The 20,871-nt window shown below is 34.1% G+C and overlaps 1 protein-coding gene across 1 annotated transcript; it reads left to right on the top strand.

Annotated features, from left to right (window-relative positions):
• Positions 1-269: 269 nt before the first annotated feature.
• On the top strand, positions 270-13,036 carry LOC120116964 (potassium channel SKOR-like). Its single transcript, XM_039137332.1, is given in 18 exon segments — positions 270-379; positions 458-641; positions 643-767; positions 3,493-3,717; positions 4,167-4,230; positions 4,848-5,187; positions 5,334-5,629; positions 5,985-6,065; positions 6,601-6,699; positions 7,085-7,306; positions 7,456-7,644; positions 8,245-8,320; positions 8,411-8,536; positions 8,539-8,704; positions 9,035-9,156; positions 9,589-9,828; positions 12,051-12,053; positions 13,027-13,036. Coding segments are annotated over 15 exon segments (2,478 nt in total). The 5' UTR covers positions 270-379; positions 458-533; the 3' UTR covers position 9,828; positions 12,051-12,053; positions 13,027-13,036.
• Positions 13,037-20,871: the final 7,835 nt, after the last annotated feature.

Below are 20,871 nucleotides of genomic sequence, written 5' to 3'. Positions count from 1 at the left end.
TCTTTTTATTATTTCAGTTTTATTTACGGCTATGATAAAAGGAGGACAGCGTTTGTGTATAAATTGTGGTCACCTGTACATTGCCCTCTTTGTCCAAAACCCTTGCGTACCAACAAAATCAAATCTAACAAACTCTACATTTTTTCCCCAAACAGGAAAAGCTCTTCCACTTCTCTGTATTTTTACACCAAAGCAAATCAAAAAGGAAATCTGTTAAGTTCAGGAGTGTTTGAAATAGTAATCTGCATAAACCTGCTTATACGTTCAGGAGTTGCCGAGCAAATAAGCTATACAATTTTTCAACCTCCGAGATCAACAGGTCATTTTCTGGTTTCCTCTTCATCTCATCGTCTATTAAAAGCAAAAGCCTACGTCTACGGTTAGTTAACTTTTAATTTGTTACTTCTCTGATTTGGATAGGACATTCTTTTGTTGTTGTTGACTTGTTTCTGTTTAGTTTAATGTTAAAAATGATGCAGATAGAGTACGGGAAATACATTGAATCTATTTGATCGGTGGTTAGCGCGGCGGCTATGGGGGACATTGGCAGGAGTAGAAGAGTAAGAGCTGAGAGGGCTCGGGAGGCGAATGAGGAAGAGTACGAGGTGGATGAGTTTAGAGAAGGAACCATATCATCGAGGGGGAAGCAGATTTAATCTGATAGCTAATGAGTTGGGATTGGCCGCAGCTCGTGCTCGGAAGAACTTGAGTCGTCAATATTTATTCGACGGGTTCAAAGACGGTCTACCTATTCATCCCGACAACAGGTAAGTTATTAGCCACCCGTTCATCTACGATTATTATTATTATAATTTGAACACAGAGTAACAATTAATGATTTTAAAATATTTTTGAAATAAAATAACATTTAAAGAAGCCTCCAATTTATAACATGTTATATAATCGAATAATTTAAAAGACATTAACTTCCTATTTAACCATTTCATAATATAATTAGTTTCCTTGTTGTAAACTTATAGTATCAAATTCAATCCATTGCTTTATATCACATTAGATGGAGAGGCAGGCAATCACTGTCTGGATAAAATATTAGATTGAAAAATTAGAGAAATGAGAAAAAGTCAAGTAAAGCTAGTAACTAATAGCCCTTCTAAAATAAAAGATTATTTTTATTATTTAAAAATAAAATTATTGATTTGATTTTATTATTACTCTACCGAGTTAACTTTACTTCATTAACTTAAACTTAATTTTAGTATGTCTGTGGACTACGAATTGTGAATTAGTTTTTCTAATTTTAGTTTATCAAACGATAAAGCTTAAATTAAAGAAACAAAACAACGTGACAGTTGTAAATTGAGTTTTTGAGGCCAAAGGAGAGCTGTCGTCATTCCCGCCATTGCCTTACGCGTGGCGTAACGTAGTTGGATTTCAATCGCTGCGTCATAGTTGTTGATATGAGTACACGGCTTCTTTTCTTATCTTTGGCTGGCCGGATTGTTGGGATTGTGCAACTTTAAAAAAACCTTTTTAATTTTAGTCACACTCGACCGAGGATAACCACTACGCCTCACGGCTCACGGTTTGACTCAGACCCAACTCCTCTAGAAAGTAAAAACATTATAAAAATTATATATACGCAGAAACATATAAATTAATTTAATATTACTAATTTTAAGCATCATATAACTATTTTTTAACTTGAAGTCTTTAATTAAATAAAAATATGTTTTACTTTTTAAAAAAGCATCATTAAAAATTTATTTTGATAATATAATATAATTATATAAAAATATAATTAACATCTAATACTTATATAAGGTATAATTACAATGATTTTATTTTTTAAAAAATATTTGGTTATCGTAATATAATTCTATCTTAATTTATCACATCATATGTTATACTATAAATTATAATTTTAAATTTTAAATTTTAAAATAATATTAATTATAAAATTAAAGATCATAAATACTTACATAATTATATCAATTCTCATATTTTCCATAAAATTTTAAAAATATAGTGAGATCTCCAAATTTAATAAAACTTATAACTTATAATAATTATACATAATTATATCTAATTTAATTAACATGCATTATTCACAATTCACACTTAATGAATTATATGGCTGTTCTTGCTTGACAGTCTGATCACATGGCAATTGCGGACTGATATCCTGACAAATTAAATAAATTATTGGCCCATTACTTTATATCTATTATGAATTTTTCATCCTTTGTAATTCTGTTTTTTTACATTAATCTAAATGAATGCCATAGAGAAAAATACGATTGGTAGATTGAATTGAGAATAATCAGTTTGGTGAACAAATATATAAGTCACATAATAATGATACAAAATTTAAATACTCGACGGATTTTATTTTTAATTTCACTTTTCTAATACATGTAGTTAGAGTTTAGATTTCTTTTTCCCTAAGATTAAAAGGCATGGCCATTTATAAAAAGAATATTAACCTATTCATTGTTGGTGGTGTTTTTTTTTAATTCTGTAAATATAATTAAAAATTTGATACATGTTATTTCTAAAAATATGAACATGCTTTGGAATGTAAACCCTCACAATAGATTTTAAAAAGTCTTAAAAAGTCCAGTCTTTGAATAGAATATAAATTATATGTTTTTGATTTTATCATATGGTAAATACAAAAATAATATTTACTGTTAGATCATTAATGAAAAATAACATTATCATATGGTAAATATAAAAATAATTGATCTAACACAATAGATTTTTAAAAGTCCAGTCTTTGAATAGAATATAAATTACATGTTTTTGATTTTATCATATGGTAAATACAAAAATAATATTTACTGTTAGCTCATTAATGAAAAATAACATTATCATATGGTAAATATAAAAACAATTTTTCTACTGTTAGATCGGCGAGAATTGCTCTAGTTCAATCCAATGATGACATGTGGCTTAATTTCAGGAAACACCCTATTTGCCAGCAAGATTTGTTATTTATTTATTAATTTTGTCAAAGGATATTGTTCCTGATATAAGCAGCATTAGTATTAAAGACGTGTGAACCAAAAAAGAAAGCTGGAAATTAATAAACGAAAATGATAGATAAATATGATTAATAAAATAGAGATATCATGACTCTCTTTTTTCATGCTAATCATTAATGGTATAAACAGCAATTTTATAAATAGCAATTTTGAAATTTTGCTTGATTGGGTGATAAAAATAAGAGGCATAATAAATTTCATGAAAGAGAAAAATTAGTCTAGTTTTAGTAAAACATTCAGAATTTAATTTTTATATTTTGGTCTTTCAGAGTATATATATACATGTATTTCCATTCACTCGGATCAGTCCTATTCTTCCTCTCATTTTTCTTCTTCTTTTACTTACCAAGTACGTACACCTTAGAATCCAATTATCAAACTGTCTCACACCAAAAGGGTATTTGTTTTTTTTCTTTTTGTTTGTGCTTTTACTGTTGTTTTGACCTCTGCATGACACAGGATTGATGTGTTATATATATAAATGCAGGTGGTATCGAGCATGGACCAAGTTCATACTAATATGGGCGCTGTACTCTTCCTTCTTTACTCCTTTGGAGTTTGGGTTCTTCAGGGGTTTGCCAGAAAATCTTTTTATACTAGACATTGCAGGACAAATAGCTTTCCTCCTTGACATCGTTTTGCATTTCTTCGTTGCCTATAGAGACTCCCAGACCTACAGAATGGTCTATAAGCCCACTTCTATTGCAATTCGGTTAGTTTTTCTTATGTTTCTTCCCCTTTTCATCAAATGACTATAAATTCAATTCCTGCTGCATTTGATTTATTAGCTTGTGATTTCTGATAAGTATGATAGTGTTTTTTTTACCACTCGCTTTGCTACAAGATCAGCAAAAATGAACCAGCAAACACAGGATATTCTGAATTCTGTTACTTATTTCAAAAAGTTGATTCTACTCGCACTTGTAGCATGATTTAAGCTGCTTTATTATGCTGTTAGTTTATATAGCATGACAACATTCAAGGCAATAGATCCCGTTTATTACTTAACGAAAGTGTATTAAGTTCTGGTACTATTGTCGTCGGTACTTGCTTGTATATTTATCTTGTGTTTGTTTTTGTTCACACTTGCATTCTTACAAATCTCTCAATGATTTGCTACTGAGCCTCGTTCTGGTTGTATTCCCCATTGTGCAATTGCAGGTACTTGAAATCTAGTTTTCTTATTGATTTACTTGGTTGCATGCCTTGGGATATGATCTACAAGGTATTGCTTTCTTCCTCCACGCATTCCCCATTTCCTAAAGTATTTCTTTGCATATGAATTTGGTCATGTATAAGCTATCAACATATTTGTGTGTATATCTATATCTTAAAATATCATAGTTAAAAAATAAAAGTGTTTGTGTTCATGGAGAAATAAAATGTTTATTCTGATTACATTTTCATGGAGACCATAATAGTCAAATCACGAAAGCTGTTGTACTAATTCTGAAATTATATTTGACATATATAAAATGGTTCTGATCCTGATATTTAGCCCTCAAAACACCCTCCATGCTCCTCTCTTTTACATCCTTCTGGTTTTTCTTTGTATGCTTTTCTAAAATTAGTTTGTTTTATCTATGTTCAGTGTGTTTGTTAGACACAACCTTTAACAAATAATTTCTGATTTTCTACTTGCATGGTGATTAAGTTTTTAACATATGTTCCTTGAAAGAGTTTTGAACAATATCACGGACTTGTTCCCTAATATAATTCCTCTTAGACAGCTTAATATACCACACACCTCTTTAGAAAATGAAACACAGATATGAACTTCAAGCTGCAAATTTATAGTTGTAGCTTTCTTAATAACCATTTTGAGATTATTCTTCCACGCAGGGTTGTGGAAGAAAAGAAGAAGTGAGGTATCTCCTATGGATTAGGCTATATCGGGTTCACAAAGTCACTGATTTCTTCCGAAATATGGAGAAGGATATACGGATTAATTACCTTTTTGCAAGGATTATAAAACTTATTTTTGTTGAACTCTATTGCACACATACAGCAGCTTGTATCTTTTACTACCTGGCTACCACACTGCCTCCTGAACAAGAGGGGTACACATGGATTGGAAGCTTAAAGTTGGGAGATTATAGTTATTCAAACTTCAGAGAAATTGATTTGTGGAAGCGGTACACGACTTCCATGTATTTTGCTATTGTCACAATGGCTACCGTTGGTAAGTAACCCGTTTAATTTACTTTATCCTGTATATTACTGAACTGATTTTTTTCTTTGTTTTCTATACTTAATTTGTATGTGTGTGTTTGTTTGTTTTCCGTAGGTTTTAAATCCATTCTTAATTAATCTGCTCTTCTGTGACAGGTTATGGAGACATACATGCAGTCAATTTGAGGGAAATGATATTCATAATGTTATATGTCTCCTTTGACATGGTTCTTGGTGCTTATTTGATTGGTAACATGACAGCTTTAATTGTAAAAGGATCCAATACTGAGAGGTTCAGGGACAAAATGGCAGATGTTATTAAGTATATGAACAGAAATAGACTTGATAGGGATCTCCGTAATCAGATCAAATGCCACTTGCGATTACAGTATGAAAGTAAATACACTGAGGCTGCCGTTATTCAGGATTTGCCCATCTCTATCCGAGCTAAGGTAACATATAAATAGTATGCAGTCTGCTGTTCCTTTTATGTTTCTGTTAACACAAAAACTATTTTTAGTTGAAACAAAATAAGGAAATATATCTTACTCTTCTATATTGATATTGTTTTTGAACTATCAGATTAATCCATGTATATGTTGTTCCAATCACAAATTAAACTGTTGCGAGTGAAATAGTGCTAAGTAAGTAGACTATAGATTATAATGACGAAAACAATTTATTTTCTACTTAAGAAAACAATCATATCTGTCTGGATGTTCTCTTCATCGGTATTTTCGCTAGTGCTCATACATTTATGTTTATTCTTTTCCTTCATTGATTTCTATTCTGTTTCTGGTTTTGCAGATTTCCCAATCTTTATATATGCCATACATTGAAAATGTTCCCCTTTTCAAGGAATGCTCTTCAGAGTTTATTAATCAGATTGTAAGTCAATTCTGTTCTCAAATAATGGATGAAAGTTGCTTAAAAAGACAAATTTCTATTGTTGCTTCTGATTTGTAATAAATGGTTCTTATGTGCTGCACAAAGCTCATTTGTTCTTGGTTTTATTGAACTTTAATCCTGCGTCATGTTTCATAAATGAGAGTTGACATGATTCAACATGTCTATGCTAATATTCATGGAATTCTGGGCCTTGAGAAAAGCATTAGCATATGGACTAAGCTTGTGTCCAGGCAATTTTATCTTCAGATAACTGCTTTTAGATATAGTATTTGCGTTCAATGTCAGGAATGCTATTCCAAATGCTTATTTGAAGCAGAATGGTATAATTTTTTTTCAAAGTAAATTGGTCTCTTGAACTTATAATCATTTTATATCACAAAAAGGAAAAAAGTCATCAAATCTTTATTGCTGCATCAACATTCTTCATTCACAATTACATAAAAAAGTAGGAAAAGAGGAAAAATAAAGAAATAACTTTATATAAAGTTAACAGTTGCTTCGTTTGATCTTGCAGGTTATTAGACTCCATGAAGAATTTTTTCTCCCTGGAGAAGTAATAATGGAACAGGGAAATGTTGTAGATCAAGTTTATTTTGTCTGTCATGGTGTGCTGGTATGATTCGTTATGTTTTTATTGTGGTCAATAAAATACCGTTATTTCTTATTTCCCTACCTGCATCTTTTCCTAGATATCTCCAAAGCCTGATATATATGTGTTTGTATATATATATTCCTCTAAGCATCAAACATATTTATGTATCTGTTAGCCTGAAGATGCTCTGCTCTTTCCACTTGGTGTTTAGCAGCTGAGGTTGGCTTTCAAATATTTTCCATGCCACGGAATGTTTTTATGTGCTTCATCATGCTTCCTGATTGTGATTTTCATTGTTCAGTTTATACATTTTATGCATAGCACCCCATAGACTTTAATTGAATTGGGATCTCAATGTTTTTATAAACTGATTAAATGACGCTTAACCCAAAGTATCATTGTACAGGAGGAGGTTGCTATAGGGGAAGATGGATCAGCAGAGACTGTTACGCTTCTGCAACCCAATAGCTCATTTGGAGAAATTTCTATACTCTGCAACATCCCTCAGCCTTATACTGTTCGGGTTTGTGAATTATGTAGGCTTCTGCGATTGGATAAGCAATCATTTTCAAGTATCCTCGAGATATATTTCCATGATGGAAGGCAAGTTTTGAACAATCTTTTGGAGGTAATCCTGTTTCCTCATTTCTCTATTGCATATACCATGTTTCTGCTCCTCTTATACATGGCTTTATCAGAGAAAAGTATACGCAGGCTGGGTATTATCATTTGATCAAAAAGTCATTTGAATATAAATTTGTCAACCTAAAATTTCAGGGGAAAGAATCCAATCTTCGAATTAAGCAACTGGAATCAGAGATAGCATTTCACATTGGAAGACAAGAAGCTGAACTAGCTTTGAGGGTGAATTGTGCTGCATATAATGGAGATTTGTATCAGCTCAAAAGTTTGATGCGAGCTGGAGCTGATCCTAACAAAACAGATTACGATGGAAGATCTCCCTTGGTAAGTATTATTATTTTAACTGAAGCCTTTAGGTCGGTCTTCAAATACATTCTATTATAGTTCTCCTTTGATGAGATCTTTTTTTTTTTGAATAATTTGATGAGATCTTCAGATCCTGCAGAGATGCTCTATTGCTAGAGCATCTGTTACTGTTCAGTCTATGGTTTAAAATCTATTACATGTGTGGTCTCTATACCTGTAGGCTATTTTTGTACTTCATTTAATGTTTTATTTTCTTTTCTCTCATTCTTTAATTTTTATAGAAATCATGTCCTTATACAAGTAATGAAGATTTAAAACAAACGGAAAACATCCTATGCTTCTTTTAACTCAAAATTTACTAAAATTTCAGTATATCATGTGTTACTTCTTTTGAAAGTAGCTAAATCGAGTTCCCTTGGTCAGAATTATTCACGTCCATTGAATTTTCTCCACATCCTTAATAAGGTTTGTCATTCAGACATGCCATAAAATCCTCAGAACTCTTGGTTACATTTCGGGTTTAATTACTTAAATTTTATAGCTCTTTAGCTACACATTACAAATGGAGAATGGAAGAAAGAAAGCTCTTATCTAAAACCAAATGTTTGTTTTGAATAGCATCTGGCTGCATCCAAAGGATATGAAGATATTACAAGTTTCCTTATTCGGCATCCGGTAGACATCAACATTAAAGGTAATTATATTTTGAAATGTTACTTTGATTAATTAAAACTCTAGTCTTTATCATTTCGTCTATTGTTGTGATAATAATTTTTTTCTATAGATAACTTCGGGAATACACCCTTGCTAGAAGCGATAAAAAATGGACAAGACAATGTCGCTGCTTTGCTAGTTAAAGAAGGAGCTTCCTTAAACATTGATGATGCTGGTAGTTTTCTGTGTAAGGCAGTTTCAAAGGGGACACGGACTTTTTGAAAAGGCTTTTGTCTAATGGAGTTGATCCTAACTCCCGAGATTATGACCATCGAACCCCACTTCATGTAGCTGCTTCTGAGGGCTTATATTTGATGGCAAAGCTTTTGATAGAGGCTGGAGCTAGTGTATTTACCAAAGACAGGTACATTTAGGACATTGATTTCACTTAGTTTTTTATAATTGTGATCATGTTTAGCTTATTCAACTGATACTATTTGTTTCTAGCTATACCGTCTGGTTTGTAACTGGATTTGGATTAACAGTTAAATAATCACCATATGAACTTCCTTGCAGTGTATACAAGTTGTTCGGAGTTATAGTACATGTCTTTTGTTGCAAATTCTTTTTATTGTTTACATTTTCTTATTTATATCCTAATTTTTCCCTATGAGTTATACTGATATACGTCATAGACATTTGCCTTACTTCAGTATCATTAGTTTTTTTCCAACAATTATGCCTTTCTGTGCAGATGGGGAAACACACCACTTGATGAAGGCCAGATGTGTGGGAACAAGAATTTGATCAAACTACTGGAAGATGCAAAATCTACTCAGTTATCAGAATTCCCATATCGTTCGAACGAAATCACAGGTATTGCTGAAACTGTGTTACCACACTCTAATTTACATTTCACATATGTAATTTACCGATCATAGCTTGCTGTAAGCAATTAAGAATTGTCCCACATGGTTTAACATTTTGACTAGAAATGGAACTGAATTTAAGGACACTGAATTTTCAACTCCACTACCATCCTCTTTCAGACTTTCCATTACATATGATTCTACCTTCTCTTTCATCGTTGCATCTACGTTTACCTATTGGTTTCTTCAGTGGTAAAACTAAAGAGCTTGATTTATTTCTGTTCAATGGTCAGAACTTGACTCTATTAGTGGTTACTAACTATTAGAACATCTAGGTTGTACCACTAAATAGGGTTTTCAGTTTCTATTAGAACATCAATGACTGCTCAAGTGATCTTCGTTTCTGCACTAATGACAGAATTTGTGTTGCTAATTCCAGATAAAATACACCCAAAGAAATGCACGGTTTTTCCTTTCCACCCTTGGAATGCTAAAGAACAGAGGAGATCTGGAATTGTATTATGGATCCCTCACACGATGGAAGCACTTGTTACAACGGCTGCCGAGCAGCTACAATTTGCAGGTGCTTCTTTTGTATTGTCGGAAGATGGAGGTAAAATTCTTGATGTAGACTTGATTAATGATGGACAAAAGCTGTATCTGATCAGCGAAACATAGGGTCATTGTGATTTTGTAACAATGTCGCTGTTTTGTTATTGTACCACGTCCACATCCAGGTCCACTTGTAAATATGGTTTTGCCGTTAATATAGTTGTTGCATGTCTTGAGATTCACCCTTTACGAGTTCACATCCAAACGTATATGAGATTCAAATCTCAACATCTGTTGCCCACTACATATTTGTATAGGTTAAACTTTTAGCTAAGGTATTTTTTTATTTTAAATAAGCTTTTAATTGAAGATCTTCCTAAGATATTTTTTTAATCATAAATAACCAATAAATACAATTCTTGAGAAGTAAAACACACATTCTTTAACAAAAAGAAAGAAAGAAATAATGCTTTTACAAGTATGCTTTAACGACCTTACTGAAATGGGCCAAGGAGTGCATCACATGACTCAGGCATGTCTGCTATTTTGTTTATTTTTTTCATTGTTTGTTTTGCTGCTTTACATTGTAAGCTTCTACCTTATTAACAACGCTTTGGAGTCGATCACATCTATCAATAAAATCATTCCTTGAGAAACAAATCCAATTATATAACTAACCATAATTATATAACACCACTTTGAACACCGCATACGTGGAGATATAAACGTTCATTGTCAAAGAGTTAATAGTCTTTGAACTGATACTACTTCATATTCACTCAACTTCATCGAATAAATCACTGAAGCTTGACAATTATAATTTTGAAACTGACATCTATTATTTTGATGTTGAGAAAAAAGACATTTTATATTCAACTGAACTTTTATTGCAAAAATTTGAACTGATTAAAATAATAAAAACAAAGAATAAATTCATCAAAGATTTAAAATTGCGCACGTAATCTAAGATTACTTCAAGGAATACGTGATTGTAAAATTATAACCTATATTTCACCCTCTTGAAACAATTTAAGAATGTGTGAGGTTACAACTTACCCATAATGTCGAAATTTAAAATCACACCCGACAAGACAAACACAATGCCCAACTACTGAGTTCAATTTGTGATAAAGATGAGTTGCTTTGGAAGTAGAATATCTGGCGCAAATTCCTTAAACCCTGCTGCAAGTATCACGAGCCTTCTCCAACGCAGTAGACAGGCTTCTAAACAGTGTAAACATTAAAGAAAAGACCAATAGACAGCCATTACCAAGGATAGGTTGAGCCTTGAGACAAAGAAAACATTCCAATATCCATAGAGGTCTAGTAGCCTCTCCACCACCGTAAATAGGTTACTAAAAGCCCCCAACTATTTTATCCCAAAAAAACGGTAGTTTGCAAGTAAAATTTGTAAAAGGATGACATTCTAAGCACCATCTTAATCAGAAACTGGAAAATGAACGTCAGCTTTTCATAAACATTTTTCTGAACTCATCATTTGATTTTGGCTTCTCATCATCCTCTGTCCTGCTTCCTGGTCTGTTAGCAGTCTGTAGATGCTCGTTTTTATCCGAGTCTAGGTCGGAGCAGGCCCGAAGCAAACTAATTACAGGCCCCATTCAAGCCCAATGGACAACATATATATGCACAAGAAGAGAGCAGTTTGAGGGTCGGTTTTTAGCAATTTTTGTTTTTAGGAGATAACCACCCATCATCAGTTTTAATGGGATTAAACTAAAGGGGGAGATCAGTTTTAAGAAAAAAAATTACACGATCAGTGAGGGGCGGTTTTTGGGACAGAACAGGGGAATTAGAGAGAAGAGGATCATCCGGCAGAAATCACACAGTGAGGGGGAGCAATTAACCGAGAGCAAAAAAAACAAAAAGAACCTCCATTGTTTCTTTTTACAGAAGATAGATAGCAAAACAAAAAAACATTATACTGTATTTTTTTTCCTTCAATTTGAAAATCAAAGGAACGGAAGAGTTCGCTCGTTTCAACAAATCAAAGCAATACAAAGTGGAATTCAATTCCTACAAGGTTTTTCTTTTCTTTCCTACAATTACATTAGTATTTCCATTCATCTATTTAAAAAAAAAATTAAACTAAATGCAAATTGTAAAGTAAAAACAGAAATTACTAGTTAGTTTTATACCTTGTTTCGCTTCAATTTCGCCGGAGAGGAGTGATCCCAAGCCTTCGTCGGGAGTGGAAACTTGTTAGACGAGCGATAGGGGCCGCAGTGGTTGTTTTCCCTCGGTTGTGGCCTGTGTTGAATGGAGAGGAGGGAACCATCTTGAACAGTGGTCGGCTTTATTAGGCTCGATTGTGTAGAGTTTTAGGACGAGAGTGTGATGGTGAGCTACGTTTAGAAGAGAAGTGGCCACCAAAGGGATGGTAGCCGAGTATGGCATTGAAGGACAGAAGAGAGGAGTATGGGCAGTATGCGAAGAAGATTGAAAAATGGAGCTTGAGCGGCAGAGTGTTCCTGCGCATGATTTACTTAGGATTAGATTTAGTTTAGGTTTTGTAGTTTAGGTTATATATTAATTTGTTTTGGGTAAATTAACTTTTAGCCACCGAATCCTTAGGGTGAAAATGTCGTTTAATCCCTCTAGTTTTGTGTTTATTTTTTATTTTGGTCCCCAAACTGAATGTTTTCCTGTTTCCAATTTTTTCTCTTTATTTTACCCGCATTTAATTTTAGTCTTAAGTGTTGTTGTATTTAATCTTTGCCGTTTCAGACATTGAACTGTTAATTTTCTTTATGTTTCGTTTTTGTCCCTATGTCGTAGTTTTTATGTTTTTAATTCTGTTCCTATAGCTTTCGTGCATTTCATTTCGGTCCCCATTCTTATGTTTTTTAAATTTTGCTATTTTTGACTTTTGACTTTCATTGTTTTGCATGTCACGTTTGAGTCACTAAATCACATTTTCCAAATTTATAATTTTTTCTTCAGGTTTGTAAGTGTTTCTTTCTTGGTCACCTGTTTATGTTTTTTTTATTATTGTTTACGCATTTGGCACGTAATTTTGGTTAATTGGCATTTTCGTCTTTAAATCTAATCTGTTATGTTTTTAATTTGATCTTTGCATTTCATGCGCATTTAATTTTGGTCATAAATGTTGGTTATTTCGTTTTTTTGTGATCTAGACATTAGGGCTCCAAGTTTTTACATGTTACGTTTTAGTTCATGTTTAAGTTTCTTATGTGTATGCATATGTGATTAGTTAGGATCCGTTTAGGATGTATACTTATCCTTGGTTTGAACGATGATGATATGTGTTCATATGCTATTACGTGGTTCATAAGCATGGATTTAGATGTAACATATATTTTTATTTAATTAATCTTTGCGTGACATCCTTTTGCATAATTTGCATGTTAGCCTCATGTGCATATCTCGACCATACGACATAATTGGATTAAGGGTAATACCCTTTTAATTTAAATTGTCTTGAATGACCTGTCTTAACTGATTAGAGGGTCGTTTTGATGATTTTAAATTAAAAGTGTATCCCAAAAGTGAAACAAAAAAAAATTGATTCGTCACTTTAAAATTTGGGAATGGAAAAAGAAAAGAAATATTCGGCTATTTAAATTTATCGAGAAAAGGTAGTTATAACTGATTTAAGATCTGGTCTCGATATATTTAAATAATCGAATATTCTTTATCTTTCTAATGGTTGGGTAATTTTAATCTAATTTGTTTTGGTGTTTACAAATGATGTAAATATGTATATTATTGTTTTGTCGGGGATCATAAATCAAATTAAATTCGAATTTGTAAAGTTCATTGCAAAGACGTTAATTAATCGACTAGGTACCGTTTTAGGGCGTTGTGGGGGTGCTAATCCTTCCCTGCACGTAACCGACTCCCGAACTCGGATTTTGGTAACGCAGACCTTAATTTGTTGTTTTAATAAAAATTAAGTTTTATTTAAAATAACAAACAATTTTGGGTGCCCAATCACACCCTAATCAAAGATTGGTGGCGACTCTTTGAACTGTATTTTTTTTCTATCGTAAAGGAAATCCAAAATTTTTCGAAGCGAGAGGTTTTTAAATCGCATTTGTTTTTAAATTAAAAATCAGTTGAAAGAGGTAAATTAAAAATTAATGTGGTTTTTAAAATCTCACCTTTTTACCTTTTAAGAGAAAAATCGTTTCGACAACTTGGCGACTCCGCTGGGGATTTTTTTAGAGAGTCAGGCCGATAGTCGATTAATTAATTGTCTTTGCAATTGAAAAAATTATAAATTCGATTTAATTTGATTTTTGATCCATTGTTTGGTTTTTAATAAGTTTTGTTTGTATTTTGATTTTTTTGATTTAATTCGATTAACGATTAAATAGTTGTACTAATTTGTTTGTTAATGATTTCAGACTGATTGTGTGAATTTAGGAAAGTTGAGTGTTTTTATTGTGTGCTTTTTCGCTTTTCCTCACACACTGCACAACTGCATTGTCATAACATGAGCTAAAACCCCGCTCCGTCCTATTTAAGTAGGAGTGAGAGACTATGCCCTCGTGTGGTTTTCACCTTCGCATGGGATAGTGGATCGCTCCTGGAGCTCACGCCTTATGGTCCTCGTGATGGTAATCACCTCCGCATGGACATAAGGAGGTGTGTTCCCTCGAAATTGAACTCGATCCCCTAAAGCCTGTGATGGGCCAGGATTGAGGGTTCGGCAGCCCAAGGGGGCACCGACAAGGACAATTCGAGAACCTATTACTTTAGAACCAAACCCAGCATATAGTGAACATAGAGCCCGAATTTAGGTCGAGCCTAACCCGAACCTTAAGAGTCCCGTGAGGAGGGTACACAAGGAAAAGCTTTTTGAGTCATTTAATTTTGCTTTTTGAATAAAATGTATATGAACTAGAAATCATGCGGTTAGGTTTATTTTTCTCGAACAAACATGCGAATTAGATATCATGCGGTTAGGATTTTTTGTGAATGACAAAGTATGGGGTAGATATCATGTTGGGTAGGATCAACTAAAGTATGATTGGGTAGCCAATATATGAGGGTAGGTTTTATTTGATATTTATAGTACTTATTATTTTATTGTTTATATTATGTGCACTAACCCATTTTTTGTTATATGTCTATTTTATTTTGATTTTATTGCATTTACATCTTCATGTCATCACAAGGTGTTAATTTGCAAGTGATTGACTAATGAGAAGGCTAGACATATTGAGATAAAAAATTCTCAACCATGTAGTCAAAACCGGGAGATACAAAGATGTTCGACTGATCATGAAGAATGATATCTGTTGAATGAAGAAATCAAACTGATTGAAGACTTCCTTTAATGGGGCAAAGGCCAAGATGTTGATTCAAGAGATAGATACAATTATACCAAGGACGAGAATACCCTTCACAAAGACATGAAGATCACTTCGTATTGAAAGTAAAAATGGAGACCTCAAGATTCAATTTAAAGACATCTGACGTCATCAAAGGTGATAAAGTACGCCGATAACTTTGGGTGCAATATTAGATTCCATGAAGAGTACGGCTCAAGGAAATGAAGAAATGAAGAATCACATTTATATTTTGACTACATGGTGTACTGAATTCTTGTTGTCTAAATGACGGTTGTTCTATAGTGGTCACTTTTAGGATTAACACCTTGTGCATGTGCATTTGCATTCTTATTAGCATTAATTTATTTATTTTGTTATTGTTGCTTTTTGTCATTTTGTTATCTCATTTGTACTTACTTGTTTCTATATTGTTTTTTTTCTCTTTGTTCGCATTGCATGATCATGACATATTCAAAAGGTGTTGATTTGTGAGTGGTCATCATAGTAAAAGGTTTTCATGACGGACAAAGGGTTTCGTGATCAAGCAGGCTATAACATAGTCAAGAAGTGGCATCCTATGAAAGCTTCGAGAATAGTGGAGGGTTGTGTGCATAAAGATCATATGGCGCACAAAGAGCACAATGAGATAAGAGAGATAAAAGAGCAAATGTCCAAGATGATGGATAGAATAGATGTTTTGTCCAAAGGAAGAGAGACTTCTACAAAAGAAAAGAAAGAACTCAATGAAAACAATCTCGAGGTGTCAGATACGCAATGGACTACTTTAGAACCTGTTGATTCTAGTCAGTATCAGAAATCACGCACAATCATTGTTCGTATCAACAAGTTGTTTGGAAATGCCAAGGAAATAGTGGCAACTATAGAAGTTCAGAAGGATGAAAAGAAGCCATGCAGTCAGAACTCGATGGTGTTTGATAGTTTACTTCCAACATCAAGGGAAATAAAAATGGAAACTCCAATTCAACCCAAGTTGAGAGGTGGCTCTCATTGTGATTCCATCCCAATATCATATAAGGAATTGTATGATGAACTGTTAGAAGCCCGAGAAGTGGCACCGCATTATGTAAAACCTTTGCAACCTCCATATCCAAGTTGGTATGACGTCAACGTTCGTTGTGAATATCATGCTGGAGTTCAAGGACATTCTATTGAGAATTGTTCTACCTTCAAACGTCGAGTCCAACTTCTTCTAGATCATGGAGTATTGGAGTTTGAATTGAAAGAACAACCCAGTTTGAAAACAGATTATCCTGTTGAGTTTGAACCAACAGTGACCAAAGGTAAGGGTATCAGTAAGGAAATCCAGGAAGAAAATTGTTTGCCAAAATACGAAGCTCTGATTCGTCATTTAAGAAGTGAAAATGATAAATTGAGCAGAGAGATGGAAGCCATGCGAGATGATTTTCAAAGGATCAATCAGGCTTTTAAATTTGCTGGTATGGGAAATGTACTAGATGAGTGGATAACAGGAGTCGCTAAACTGTGGAATGACGCTGAACAGTGGAGAAGGAATTGTAAGGTACACGAGGGTCGAGCCGAGAAGTTTTCTCATGATTTACATATTGCAGAAATAAGACGCAATATAGTTGTTGATAATTTGGAAAAATATCAAGCCGAAATTCAGACGTTGAACAGATCCATTGCCAATATGGAAATCTCATATCAGCGCCATAAGCGGGAGAATGACGCTGAGCTAGAAGCTGTTAGAGCCAAGAACAAGAAGTTGATGAAGATTGTGGATGATTATAGTGATCTTATGCAAGAGCTTCATAACCACAATGACTTTCTTACAAGGAAGATTCAACAGCAGTGTCTACAGCTCCGAGAATCAGCACTTAAGATAGAGAAAAGGGACAAAGTCATGAAAGAAGTTATGACCCAAGCAAGAAATGTGGCTCAGAAATGGGTTGATTTAGCTGGCTTTGCAAGAGAATTAAAGCAGATTGACAACTCAACCCCCGAGCATGAGTGGAAATTAAATTGGCTTTTGAAGGAGATAGAAAAGTTCGGAGTGAAAGTTGTCTGTTATATGTAAAGTTTATTTGATGAACCGAAACCTTTGTGTTCAATGAAAGTTGTTTTAAGATGGTCACTCTGGAATGACACCTTTTGTATTTGCATTTGGCATTTGAATTTGCATTACATGTATTTATTTAAGCATTTTACATGCATTAATTATAAAAACACAGAAATAATTTATGGAAGGTTATGTGACAGTAATAACAAGATCATCCATTCATACTACTTTCTCATCGTCATGAATAAGCAAATGGAAATAATGGAGCAATCTCATAAGGGATCACAAGATCAGTTGCAAGAGCAGTTAGTCGGGTCACAACAAGATACGGGGAATTAAGCATCGGGTTCTTTGCAAGGCGTATCGAATCAAATGATCCAGGTACTGGTACCACAGGCTGCTAGTAAAGAGAAAATAGAGGATAAAGGAAATCAATCTCATCAGACTGGTACATCAAGAGTGATAATTTGCCCTGGAGCGTCTAACTCAGACCTAGGGACGAGCCTCATCAATTTTGAACAATTTGAAGACAAATTCAGGTGGTTGAATGAAGTTATTAAAGATATGAAGATTGTTAATGCCCCTCACAAGGAGTTAGAAGCTAGAGAACTTAGTTTGGTCCATGGTTTGGTCATCCCACATGAATTTAGGGTGCCTAATTTTGAGAAATATGATGGCACTAGTTGTCCCATAATTCATATGAAGATGTTTTGTAGAAAGATGCAAGGGTACCTAAATAATGACAGTATGTTGATTCATTACTTTCATGATAGTCTTGTTGGGCCAGCTATAGTATGATATAACCGTTTGAACAAAGAACAGATCAAGACATGGGTCAATCTAGCTGATGCTTTTTTGGGACAATATCAATATGTTAAAGGCTTAGCCCCAAAACGTCATGACCTTCAAAGGATAAGAATGAAAGCTACTGAGAGCTTTAAAGAATATGCCCTAAGATGGAGAGGAGTGGCAGCACAAGTTCAGCCTCATTTGTTAGAAGAAGAAATATCATATATGTTTCACGATTCTCTTCCAGCTCCTTTCTTTGAGTTAATGTTGGGAAAGTCGACGAATAACTTCAAGGATCTTATGAAAGCTGGAGAGTTAATTGAGGATGCAATCAGCAAAGGAAACTTGAAAGACACTTCTAAAAAACCAACCGATCAAAAGGAACAAACTGATGAGGTGAATGAATGTTACGTCCAGATCTCTCAAAATCGTAAAAGAAAAGGGGTTGCGGGTTACTCGAGACGTCCAAAGAAAGTCTCAAGATTGAAAAATGCTTTAAAAGTGTTCCAAACTCCTATCTCAGATCTGTATCCCCATTTGATTGAAGGTCAATACCTCACACCGAGGCCAGTGAAGGTGCAACCAGACCCTTCTGCTCATAGCTATGATCAAGATAATGTATGTGATTTCCACTTGGGGGCATTGGGACATTCTACGGGAAACTGTAGGCCGCTGTTAAAGGAGATAGAGATGCTTGTGGCAAATGGGACGTTAACAGAGGAATTGGTGGAACAGTGGATGACGAGCTTGAGTGGGGCATCAAAGAACAATATGTAACATCCGTTTGAGTTAAGTACCACGACATTAGATGGGTAATGGGGCATCCTAATTAGGAAGAGATCATTTCATTCATTATGGAGCTTTATTTCATTTGCAACATCATGTTTGAACTTGTTTTTCATCCTTTCTCAGTTTTTTTTATAATGATGTTTAAATAAATTCATGTTACTTTGAGGATGGTAAACATTGAATCGAATTTGTAACTTGAAATTCTTTGAATACCTACTGAATTAAAAACTCTGTAAATGATTAGAGTTATAAATCTTTGACAAGATGACAAGGTTGAAACCTGATAAAACAAGGACCTTGACCTTATCCCCAGAAGATACAATCGAACACCATACCTTTTTATTGCAGGGACCGATATAGCCTTCTTCTATCATAATGGAATGAGCCATAGGCTTGGTATTCAGGTATGTATAGGAGCGGACAACGTGGGGCATCTTTTGTGTATGATGTCACGAAACTGAATAGACCACACTTTTGTTGATGACGTTCAATGATGATTATGATCTTTACGGATGAAATAGTCGAGTAGGTGAATCTAGTTTAGGTCAGTTACTTGGAAATTGAACTCTAACGATGAGATTTTCTGACTTTCAACAACACCTAGACTATGACAGGTTCTTCTTGACAAGCTTAAGAAATTGGACCCGTATACCCAAATTATAATATTATATGTATACAATAAAGCTTGAGCTGTCCCTCTAGAGCAATTGGTTAAACGCCCCGGCTTTATGGACATAATTTAGCTAGCCTAATAAAGGTGATGATATTATATATATACAATAAAGCTGAGCTATTCCGCTAAAGCAATTGGTTATAGAGGAAACTCGAAAGTCCTGGCTTTATGAATAGATTATATTCAAACCATGACCTTGATCGGGTACCTGGCAATTTGGTGTATGCTCCACTGTGATTGTCAAGTCAAAGACTTTGTGATGAGACGAACCCTTCAGCTAGCCCGATAGAGGCAAATTACAATAAAACTGATTTCAGCTAGCCAGACAATGGCAAATTAAATCAAGTTTTTCTAAATAAGGAGTTTCGGTAAAGATTGACTAAGGGAGTTAAGGAAAACCTGTTATAGTCAACTTTACACGAGCACTCAGGAATTTCATTTTTAGATCGATATTTCTGCACTGCCTTTGTTAGAGGAGTCTACGAGGCTTGAACAAATGGAAGATTTCAGAGAACTGAAATAGAAGTGTTCTATAAAGTCTAGTAATTGATTATGCAAGTTGCGTCATTTTGTCCGTATCCGATTAAAATACCAAGCCAGAAGAAGGGGCATGTTGTGATGTTCACGAAGACCGAGAAAGAAATATAAGTTTGTTGGCTGAAACCTTAAAAAATAGGAAGCCAACTGAAGCCAACCCATCAATTTTGACACTTGTCAAAGAGTTATAACTCTGAAAAATTAAATAGTTATTGATTCTTTTGATATTTTTTGAACTCATGTTTATGATTTGATTTGATTTGATTGTGAGCCTGAATTAAGGGGCAATATTTTATAAAATTCTTTCATTCTTTGATCCCTATAATAAGAGAAAAGGGAAAAACATTTTCAAACAGGACAGTCTCAAATGTCAAAGGTCCTTGAAGCTTGTGAGACTCATTATGCCTCTATTGGAGAAAAGGAATAAGCAATGCCAGAACATGAAGTATTCCACGATCTTGAAGTAGATGGTCCAAGAGAACAGAATGAATGAAGAATGAAACTTATAAAATTTCCTTGTGACGTTGTCAATTACCCATCAAGAAGAAGATGATCTCATTATTCAGAAGGGGCACATATTACAACTTGTATAAAATGCAAGACATTTTGTTAGAAAAATTAGGCACTTAAGTGTTTATGACAATGTGAAGAGATGCCTTCAAACTACTTGACAACACTACTATGTAGTGACACGAGAATGAGAACATTCAAGTTATGATATGTTGGGAACAAAGAGATCCAAGAGTACCCACTTTGGGGCATGACCAGAAACCCATATCATGTTGGGTGACAAGATTCAGATCAAGCAGATATTGAGAATGAGCCTCACAACTTGAAGTGTTAGGGGCAGACCGTGAATTTGAGCAGAGCTTACCTTGTAAAGCAAATCAACTGAGCATTGATCAATGGCAGAGTCCTGGAAGAACAACTCTGAAAGTATAATTGAGCCAAGGACGGAAATGGGGCAACACAATCGTATTTCTTACTATAACAAGATGTTGAGAGAGAAAACACTTTCTCCGAAAT

The sequence above is a fragment of the Hibiscus syriacus genome, unplaced genomic scaffold, assembly GCF_006381635.1.
Source record: "Hibiscus syriacus cultivar Baekdansim isolate YM2019G1 unplaced genomic scaffold, ASM638163v2 tig00110317_pilon, whole genome shotgun sequence".
Taxonomy (NCBI): domain Eukaryota; kingdom Viridiplantae; phylum Streptophyta; class Magnoliopsida; order Malvales; family Malvaceae; genus Hibiscus; species Hibiscus syriacus.
Note: the sequence above shows the minus strand (reverse complement) of the source record. Positions and strands in the feature narration are given on the sequence as shown.